Source organism: Cyrtonyx montezumae, unplaced genomic scaffold (assembly GCF_038088225.1).
Source record: "Cyrtonyx montezumae isolate F1298 unplaced genomic scaffold, pur_monq_1.0 scaffold_3, whole genome shotgun sequence".
Classification (NCBI taxonomy): domain Eukaryota; kingdom Metazoa; phylum Chordata; class Aves; order Galliformes; family Odontophoridae; genus Cyrtonyx; species Cyrtonyx montezumae.
Genome location: NW_027072034.1, coordinates 75,568,142 through 75,578,807, shown reverse-complemented (window position 1 = coordinate 75,578,807; position 10,666 = coordinate 75,568,142). Strand labels below are relative to the sequence as shown.

Below are 10,666 nucleotides of genomic sequence, written 5' to 3'. Positions count from 1 at the left end.
CTGGCTGTCAGATGTGGGAAGAAGTATAAAATAGATGGAAATCACCTTTCAGAGAACAAACAAGCATGTGACCAAGGGGTGCAAGTTCTACTGTGGGTGAATAATATCCTAACTGTTGTTATGAGGTTTCTTTATGATTATCTTGCGTTTTTCTTGTCTTTCAAATAATCTCTGTGAGCAATTTGGCAGTAAAACTTTGGTGCTTCAGTCAGGTTTATTCATATGTTTAGTTTTTGTTTTAACAAATAGCGTGTAGACTATGAAATGCTGTGAATTTCTATAGGTCTGGAGAAGCAAAAATAAAGCTGGTCAGAACTTCAAGCAGAATGGACTGCTTTGTGCTTCTGCCCCATGCAAGTGATGTGGAGTAGCTTAACTTTGAAACTAAGTGGAAACATAGTATATGGGAATGTCCAGGGTTAGTTTTACAACCACCAAAATCCCCCAAAGCCTAGGTGTAAGTGCGATTATAGCCTGCATCCATACCTTGACCAAAATTCCCCCCTGCTGCAGGGCCTCATGATGAGTTTGGTTACAGGGTGGGGGGAAATGAAGGACAGTTCTAACATAGCTTTGTTGGTAGCATAGGCTGTAAATGAGCCTGAAGTGTGTGCTGGTGATTTTTCTCTCTGGGTGCTGGTTTCCAGCTCCACCAGAGCAGTAACATATAAGGACTGAGGATGTGACTTTAAAATGTAGCTGAAGCACTGTCCTCACAGATTTGGAAAGTCATGGCTGAAGCAGGAAGAGTATCAAAACCAGAGACAAGGAACTAAATCCATGCAGTGAAAGGGAACTTTGTTTTGGAGATCTAAGTCTGAAAGAACCATTCATCATTTCATTGTTCTGTGACCCTGAGGAATTATTCATCAACTAAATACCACATCAGGGAATTTTCTTGTGAATTCATACTTTGAAGAAAATATAACCTATTGTTGTTCACTGCTTTTTCAGCACTGGGCGGCAATAAACCAGCAGAAATGAGAGAATTGCCATAATTGAATGCATTTTCTCTTTCATAAAGAGACTATCAAACCAGACAGATAAAAGTCAGACATACTTTTGTTTTCACTCTTCAGATATCAGAAATCACTTGAACTTTGGAAACCATACAAAAGACTTTCTCATATCTTCACAGCTTTCATCTTTGCTTACATAAAGCTGCATGTGAAAGAGGCACTCAGCTCTTCTCCAAGCAGACAGATTTTGCTGTGGTCTGTTCACCTTTGGGTAAAAGATCTATGTGAAATTTCTGGGAAGCCTGAGGGAATCCTCAGTCTAAGAATCCTCAGTCTAAGACCTCTCTACAGCACAAACATCGTTACAACTTCCAAAACTGCAATTTTTAGGATGAATCTTCCTAAAGAAAGGGGAAGAAAAAGTGACTTGCCTAGTAAAAGTGTACCAGAGATCATATACAAAAGATTAAGATGCAGGGAAAAACTAGCAGAAAAAACAAACAAACAAACAAACACCACCACTTCAAAACAATTTGAATATTTTATATGATATTATTCTTCAAACAGGTTATGACAGGACGCTGAAAATTCTGTAAATACCCAGGGTCATATTTTAAGCTTAAAGAAACTAATTTGCCTCAGAGGTGTCAAGGAACAATCTAAGGAAATAAAGCTATATTTCTACAGAAATACAGCTATTTTCATAACAGTTTTTTTCTCCTTTCCATCAGACAAGGGAAAATTAAGGTATTTGCAGCAGGTTTATTTCTAAATATCAGAACCCATACACAGAGATGAGAATTGTGAAAATCCTATAATTTTTTTAAGATCTTTGCTTATCAAATTCAGAACTATTTTGTTTTGAGGATATAAAACATGGGTTGTGACTGTAGTCCATTCTCAACTCAATGCTTCATTATAACTCATGCTTCAGTATTTGTCCATACTTCTAATTTCAGCAGTTCTTCCTAAGAAATAGATATTTTTACTGTAATGATTTCTGGCTGTGTCGAGATCATTAGAAAAGGAACTCTCAGGTCTCAACTTGGGCTGCAGGGGTAAGCCAAGACCTGACTGTAGCATCAGCAGAAATTACTGAGCTCTCTGAAGGCTCCTCTGGATGAAGCCTTCTGAGTACGATGCAGAATGAGGGAGTCTGAGCCTGGATCACAGGTAACAATATCCCAGCCTGAAGGAGGAGTGAAGCTGTTCTCTGGTGGGATCTGGCCCAGCAGAAGGCACTTGTGGTGACTGTGTAGTCTTAGGTTCATGACTATATCACCCAACTGTGGATCTGACATGATGGATTTGGGGGCTACCTTAAGGAAAAAAATGAAACCAGAATTCACCAGGAAACAGCATCAGTAACCACTAGTGATTGTTCTCCTGAAAGGTGAGTGAGAAGGTCTGGGGATCCTCTGCCTTCTAGCTGGTCTTCCCAAATCTGTTTGTGGCTGATTTCACTCTCTCTGATGCTACCCCAGCACCCCAGCTCATCTGACCTTCGAAGATGCTCCCCTCTTGTCTCCAGCACCTTTTTTTTTTTTGCTAGGGATCCCTTGCCCTGCTTCCTACCAGGAGCTGGCTGAGCTGGGAAGAGTTTCCATGTCAATGACCTAGGACACAAAGAGCCAGCCCCAGTCCTGTGCCAGGTGTTAGCAATCCATCTGCAGGACAACTGTGGCAACCAGAGAACTTCTGAAATGGTGATAGCCCGAAGGTGATGGCCCCTGGCCACTTCTCCAGGCTGGGACCAGAAGCATAGCACCTCTGGGCAGAAACATGAACCAGCAGGGATGGGGAGAAGATGTGGTTTTAAAAAAAGCTACTGATAGCTGCCTTTCTCTTTGCTAGTCACTCTCCAGGAAACAGAAAGACTAAAGCCCGAAAATGAGACTGAACCCCAGAAAGTATTCCTTTCAATTTAATTCTAAGGCAGTTCTGCAGACTTTGTTCCTTTTATTTATTTACTTATAAGAAGAATGAATTAAGGTCAGGCTCTGTATTTCTTACAGACTCCTTCCATTATGCAGCTTGTGGTCTTGGCTTTGGTTTGCAGGTTGGAGTGAAGCAGTGGAGTCTCTGGATGTCTTCGTGGTGTATCAGCATCCAGTTCCTGTTCTTGCTGGTAAGTCAAAGCAGCTGGGCAGTGACCCTCGTTCAGTGACTCTCTTCACTCCTTCCCAAAGTAGAAAGAAACAGGGAGCTGCTGGAGCTCGTGTGCTCTCCTTTCTTCTCCCTCTGACCAACAGTCACCTGCACTTACCCAGAACAGCCCGCAGTTACACCTGATAAGGCATGAGCCCTTGTGATGCCACCCAGAGCTGCACTTACTAGGGTGGCTCTGACAGGCCTGCAAGGAACCCCAAGAATTCCTTCTCTATTTTTAGGGGATGTTGGTTATTTCCAAGTCTGAGAGCCCTTGCAGTCTGGGGAACAAATCTGTGCAGCTATGTTTTGACAGTAACATGCCGTGAGCAGTGAATTAATGATTGACCAGGTAGGAGGAAGCGAAAGCGTTGCTGATTGGTCTCCTGGGAGACTTTTGAAAAAAGGCGCAAAATCTGATGGCCAGCCTCCATCCAACAGAGGTGGGAGAAGTGGCAAGTTTTGGGGTACACGCTCAGCCCTACAATGTTTCTGCTGCAGGTCTGCTGGGCTGGGCTCTTCCTGCTGCTGCTGTGCCGAAGCTGCCAGCTGGAGGAGGCTGCCAAGGGTGAGTAGGAATGCTCTTTCCCCACAGAGAGCATCAACAGCCTTCCTGGGAACATGGAGCAGCTCAGGAGCTAAGCTGTGCTCCTTGGCACCATGGCTTTGCATTCCTGCTCACGTCTCTGAGAAATGCATGTTTCTGTTGGGGCAGGCTGGAGCAGGGAGGAGAGGCTACTGGCTGTGGGCTGCCCCCTGCCCTTTCATGGATGCCAGTGTTGGGGGGGAGACACGAATGTTCTTTGGAACAAGAGCCATTTTACTGGGGTTTTACAGAACACCCCAGAGCTGTTTGGAGCAAAAAGGGATTATTTTGGCAGCAGTGGGATGTGGGCAGGGAGGTGGCTGAGGCAGGAGGGCACCCATGGGGCAAGGGGAGAGCCCCTTTGTCTCACACCTAGCTCAGTGCTGCCCCTTCACTCCCTGTGAGGAGCTTCAGCTGCCATCAGGCCTCCCCTCAGCTCCTCTGCTCTGTGCTGAACACCCAGGAACCTCACATTCCTTGCTATCCAGACCTTTATTCATCTTCATAGCCCAAAGCTACCAGTGCGCCCAAAGCTTCACCCAGTGCTCTAGGTGAGGTGATAAACTGCAGAGCAGAGAAAGACAATCCCTTCCCCTGTCCAGCTGGCTGTGCTGAACCTGATGCATTCCAGGGTCCAGTTGGCCTTCCTGGCTGCCAGGGCACACTGTTCACTCATGTTAACTTACCCTTGAACCCCAAATGTCTTTCAGCATGACTGGTGCATCATCCCATCATTTGATCCCCTATCTCTTTCTCCTCACCACAACACTGCTAGGAAATGTGTACCATAGGCTGAGTGATGGCTACCTGCAAACAAAAGTGTCTAAGAATCTCCAAGCAGGATTTGTGGTCTCTTATTGGAGCTCCTGCATTCTGCTAGACAGGATGCTTCAAGGGACTACAATTTTCCCAGGTAGATCATATGTTTTGTCTCCCTCTGATTCTGTGTTCTCATTTGTTTCTAGGTTTGGAGGAAGCAGTGAAGTGTGAAAGCATTACTGAGGCAGCCCTTGGTGGAGAGGTTAATTTCTCCTGCAACTTCTTGCTCTCAATGGATGTCTTGCAAGTCACTTGGCAGAAGATAAGTGGGTCTTCCTTCCAGAACATAGCCACTTTCAGCAAAGCCCATGGGCTGCGACTGATAGGATCATTTCAGAAGAAGGCACGTTTCATTAGAGCAAGACTGTACACCTCAGCCATCACTCTGCAAAATCTCACATTTGAGGATGTGTCCTGTTACAGATGCGTTTTCAATGTGTTCCCTCATGGCGCTTTCAGCAGCAAAGATCTATGCCTTAACATCCAGAGTAAGTTTTCCATTAGCAGCTTCTCCCTTCCTGGCATGAAACACAGGTCTGAGGGAATCAGATGGCAGGTGAAACATTATCCCCTCCATCCACGGCAATTTGTCACACAGCAGCATCTGCTCAGTGGATGTTCTCCAGAATCACCTCACCTTTCCTTATTGGTAGTGAAGATAAACAAGCCAGGGGGATGCACGTGGATAAGAACACCAGTACAGAGATCTGACCTGTCCACCTTCAACCTCTAACTCACCACTGAGTGTAATAAAGACCTTCTCTCATCAATTTCTGTGCTAACAGAGGAGTTTGAGTACCACTTGACTACCAAAGGTTTCCTCACTGTGGTCTGCTCAGCAACAGGAAGGCCTCCCCCAACATCACCTGGCGAGCCCACCAAAATACACCACATCCAAAACCCAAATGGGATACTGACAGTTACAAACAGGATGCACCTTCTGTGCTAGCTACTTCCACACCTTGGCTTGCTTCCTTGACCACCCACAGAGAACAAAAACAAAGTCATTTCAGCTTACAATAGAAAGTCAAGGCTGAGTTTGCATGGAGAAGTGCAGCTTGAAGCAGGGAGTGCTTTGGAAAGCGGTATCAGTAGTTACACTGCTTGTCAGCTCCAGGGAAACAAAAACATAAGCATGTTGTGTGTGATTGCCCATTGTTTGGCTGCTGACCAGATAGGCTCAGGCATGAGCAGTTGTAGCAGTGCAACTTGTTTCATAGAAGTATCATTAGAGATATTTTCTGAGAGTACAGACCTTACATGGGATGAAGACACCTTGATTTGAAAGCATACAGAAGACTCCTTCCTATAGTACTTCTGTGGCTGTATGATGTGTCTGTATGTATGTGTATATCATGTATGTAGGAACATACGTATATGCATTTCTGTATGTTCCTACATAAGCACTTATTTAGGGATGATGCCCTCCAACAGCATCCCCATCTGGAGTGTGCTAGCAGAGTAGTCACTAGCTGTTGAATACTGTGGAGCAATCTTTCACGTAGAGGGTCTTATAGGAGGACATCTCTCAGGAATGGTGAGAAACTTCCTTAATTATAAAATTTCCTTTTACAGACGGTGGAAACACAAACAAACCAGGAATCAAAATGCAGGATTTGGATTCCCACAATACAAGAGGTATTTCTGGTATTTAAAAATTATTAATGTTTCCATTTTGTCACAACCTGTGGAAGAGAACAGAAGGAATCTATTGACACTCCTCCATGCTCTGTTTCTCTTTCTAGGCACACAGAGGAGAATAGGCCTTGTGGTAGTGTTCATATATGTGATCTTAGTAGTCTTGATACTTCTCATCACATGGCTATTCAACAGTAAAAGGAGAAAGTAAGAGTGATTTTTCATGTTCTTATGAATGACATGGCTTGCCTGGTTCATATTGCAATTTGCCTTTCTGTTTCCTGTTGGTGTTTTTACATACCCACACTGGAAACTCACCCAGGTGGAAACACTACTTTTAAAGCAACAAGATTCACTTTAAATGTTAGATTTCTGAGTATTATGTGATGTGTTGCTGGGTTTTTTGTGTGGTTTTTTTCATTTTGTTTTTTTTTTCTTTTTTTCAGACTGCAGAAACACAGAGCACTTAGCACACCTGCAAAGGAGAAAGGCTTACAGCAGGAAGCAAATGAGCAACTCGAAAGCCTGCACACACCAAAGAACCAAGACAGTGCTTATCAAAATGAGGTAATGTCAGTGCCCGGCACTTAACAACAATTCTCCAAATTCTTCAAGAGTCTTGGACAATTCTTTCGAGGATCATGACAAAACTCTTCGGTCAAGATGGAATCATAGAAAGGCTTGGGTTGGAAGTGTTCTTAAAGACCATCCAGTTCCATCTGGATGGGCAGGGTCACCAGATCAAGCTGCCCAGGGTCTCATCCAACCTGGCCTTGAACAATTCTAGGGATGGAACATCCACAGTTTCTCTTGGCAGTGAGTTCCAGTGTCTCTCCACCTTCCCAGTGAAAAATTTCCTCCTAACATCTAATCTAAGTCTCTTCTCTTTTAGTTTAAAACTATTTCTCCTTGTCCTGTTAATATCTATACATGTAAAAAGTTTATTTCCCTCATATTTATCATCTCTGTTTAAATACTGGAAGGACTCCATGAGGTATCCTTGGAGCCTTCTCCAGACTGAACAAGTCCAGCTCCTTCATCCTGTCTTCATAGGAGAGGTCCTGCAGTTTTCTGATAATCTTCATGGATCTCCTCTGGATCCTTTCCGAAAGCTCAGCTCTTACCTACAATAGGTGCCCCAAACCTGGATGCAGTACTCCAGCTGGGGCCTCACAAGGGTAGAGTGGAGGGGGACAATCACTTCAGGGCTATAAGCACACACTGCTGGATCACGTTAAGTCTTTCAACTAGCAGGACCCTTAAGTCTTTCTTGGCATAGCTACTTTTAAGTTCTTCTCCCAGTCTATTTACATATCTGAGATTACCTGGCAGCCATGACTTTTCAAATACGACAGAGTAATGTTTGGCAACATCATCAGTCAGCTCCCTTAGGACCCTGGAATACATGTCATCTGGCCTCATAGATTTGTACTAATTCAGTCTCATGAGGTGGTCTCGGACTGGCTCTGCTTGGGTCCACTTATGCTGGACTCCTTTTGGGGCTGTCATGATAGCTATTAGGGTATGAAAACCAGGACTAGCCCTCACTGTCACATCTTCACTGCTCCAGACAGCTGCACTGGGTAGATGACAGCACACATGCCTCAGTTATGCTCTAGCTATGCTGGGGAGTGCCTGGATCTTGAAGGAGAAGAGTTGGCCTGCAGTTAAATAGAAAGGCAGATGAGGTACTGAAAATGCCCAGTTGTGTGGATGGGATGTCCCTTCTGGACAAAGGTGATTTAGCACTGCAGAGCTCAGGCTCTGTGACTGGCAATCTTAGATAATTTCCCAGAAAGGTTTGTCCTGCCCAGCTGGTCACACAGGCATCAAGGTCTGCTGGAGGGCTGGGGGCATCTGCAGACACAACTGGTGAGCGTTGCTCTTTGGCTCCATAAATCACTTCTCTTTGACCTCCTATGAGTTTCCTCTTCTTTCAAGCTCTTGCTACTCCTGTTGTCACAGACTGACTAATATTCAGCTCTGGTTTTAGGAGTAATTTAGGGTTTATTAATACTTCCATGACAAATCACAGGGTTAGACAGCATCACTTAATCATAAGCCAATTTAACAATGGAGCTGAGGTCCAAGAAGCTCAAGGGACTCTTTGCTTAGGAAACTCTTAACACCAGGACCTCGAAATAATTGACTTTAGTCAGAAAACTTTCCATTCTGGCCACAGTTCAGATGAGGCAATCCTGGAATTTTCTCCCAGTTGTGCAGTTCCAGTGCTCCCAGGTTGTACAGTTCTGGTACATCTTAGATCAGGCCACAGTTCAAGGAGCAGCAGTTCCAGGTATGATCAGGGAGTGCTTGAGCATACAACACACTGTGCTTGAGCAAAAGCAAAACTGTGCTGGTGGCTTATGCTGAGAATGCAGAGTGGCTTAGAGGCAGCACCACCACACCAGTGTTGTGAATAGGAGCCCTTCTGTTTTTTTGGCTTCAAGAAAATGGTTGTGGTTAATATATCACTCTGCTGACTCTTTTACAGAAGCAGACACCAGGAGCTTCACTTTACAAAAGGCAAATGCATCAGAGGAGAAAGATGGAAGAGAACAAAGGAAGAGAGATCTCGAGGAGAATCAAGAGGCTCATATATTCAAAAGAAGCTGACAGCCTAGACAACACTGTCCACAACAAGCCTCAGAGGGAGCTCACTGAGTTGCACAGTAACGAGCTGGGCTGCACGCCCTTGAAGAACACTGAGACAGAGCCACGTGGGGAGTGTGAATTATGCCCTGCCACAGCTACTCTTTGCCCCAACACTGAAGAGCAATCAGCCCACCAAAGCCCTGCCTCCACAAGTCCAGAGGTGCACTGAGGGCTTCACACAGGTGGGGGATCCAAGCTAAAGGCTCAGAGGAAGAGACAGCCTATACAGGCCCTCCTGGTGCTCTCTCCGCAGTCCTTCAGTCCCAGAGGCCAGGTGTATAACCTGTTAGGATAAGCCTCCACTGGAGCATCTTTTGGAATGAGGGGTCACTGATTTATGAGGGTGTGGGGCATGGCATGGGATGTAGGGGGACAGCAAGATTTTTTTCATTAAATTACTTTCCATTTCCTAGTAGCCCGACTCTCTATTTGGTGTGCTTGTGCATATGGGAGTCTAGTGCCAGCAGCTAGGCTGAGACCATGGTGCCAGGGACTAGAGACACTCACAGGAGCCAAACCATCCACCAAATTGACCAGGGTCAGCATCTATGTGTGGTATCAGGAGTGAGTGTGGGTATGCAGGTACATGACAGCCAGCAAGCATAGATGACACATGGCTTGGGAGTCAAGGGTGAGCTGGCTGAACTCTACAGCTGTGGAGAAGATGGCACTCTTCTCCTGTCAGAGGCACCTGGCAGTCAGGCTAGGAGCAATGGGAACAAGAAGTTCCCACTCGGTGTAATAAATGTTTGTTCTTACTGAGGGGTAGGACAGGCATTGGAATGAGTACCCAGAGAGGCTAAAGAGGCCTCATCCTTGGACCCAAATTCACCTGGACAGGGCCTCGAGCAACCTGATCTCCCTGCTCCTTCTTTGTGTGTGGTCCTGTACAAGGTGACATCTCAGATTTCCTCCAGTCTGAGGCACTTTGCGATGCCATTTCTGGCACTACGGGTATTTCCTCTCTATCTGAACTCTTCGCTCTGTTCTCACTTTCTAGCAAGGCTTTGAGAGGAAAAGTCGTGGATGTGGAAGACTGAATTTACCATACTGACCAACATGTCACTGCAAGTTCTCCTTTGGTGTTTCACAGATGACCGGGAAGGAGGATCTGCGCTGCAGGTGCACCAAGGCCTGTGGGACCATACCAAGATAGATATTCGGAAAAAAGTTATGTGTTTAAGAGCTCAGGATGGGAAACCTCCTGCACAGTTCTCTATTTTATTATGTGAAACTTTACCTGTGTCTCTGGGAAGGCTTCAGACAGCTTGCGCAGCTGCAAGGTGGAGTGCGTTTGTCTCCAGTGGCAGAGTGCCCTCTAGTGGAAGAGATCAAGAATTGAAGGTGAAATGGACGAGGTGGAAAGGCTTCCTGTGAGCGTCTTTGTAACTCGAGGTTGTTTTTAGTTTCTGTTCCGACGTGCAAATAGTCTTAGAATCTTAGAATCATGTTGGAAGGGACCCATAAGGATCATCGATTCCAACTCCCGGGTCCACAAAGGACCACCCAAAAATCAGACCATGTGTCTGAGAGCACTGTCCAAACTCTTTTTGAAGTTAGGTGCTATGACCACTGCCCTGAGGAGCCTGTTCTGGGGCTCACCGATCCTCTCAATGAAGAACTTTTTTCCTGATATCTAACCTGAAAGCGAAAGCTTGGACATACAAGATACAAAGAAGGTTAATCTTTTAGTTAATCTTCCCTCAGACCAGCGATATCCAGGGCCACGGACAAATATACATGCTGCATTGCTACCTTCCAGGGTTCTCCTTTGGGCCAGCTTTCACACATTTGGCTTTGTGCTTCTTTTTTCTGGGATCAGAAGAGGAGATCCAACAGCACTGTGCCATGTATGCACACT

The 10,666-nt window shown here is 45.3% G+C and overlaps 1 protein-coding gene across 1 annotated transcript; it reads left to right on the top strand.

Annotated features, from left to right (window-relative positions):
* Positions 1 to 3,561: 3,561 nt before the first annotated feature.
* Positions 3,562 to 9,205, top strand: LOC136053357 (uncharacterized). Its single transcript, XM_065744124.1, has 6 exons — positions 3,562 to 3,675; positions 4,659 to 5,000; positions 6,088 to 6,150; positions 6,258 to 6,357; positions 6,597 to 6,717; positions 8,645 to 9,205. The coding sequence occupies exons 1-6, from the start codon at positions 3,594 to 3,596 to the stop codon at positions 8,972 to 8,974; spliced, it is 1,038 nt and encodes a 345-aa protein (XP_065600196.1). The 5' UTR covers positions 3,562 to 3,593; the 3' UTR covers positions 8,975 to 9,205.
* The last annotated feature ends 1,461 nt before the right edge of the window (positions 9,206 to 10,666 follow it).

What these genes read in the sequence shown, in the direction of transcription:
- LOC136053357 (XM_065744124.1), top strand. Translation starts at nt 3,594, where the DNA reads ATGTTTCTGCTGCAGGTCTGCTGGGCTGGGCTCTTCCTGCTGCTGCTG. An exon ending in TTCAACAGTAAAAGGAGAAA is followed by an intron (nt 6,358 to 6,596) that starts GTAAGAGTGATT and finishes TCTTTTTTTCAG; the next exon opens with ACTGCAGAAACACAGAGCAC. An exon ending in ACAGTGCTTATCAAAATGAG is followed by an intron (nt 6,718 to 8,644) that starts GTAATGTCAGTG and finishes ACTCTTTTACAG; the next exon opens with AAGCAGACACCAGGAGCTTC.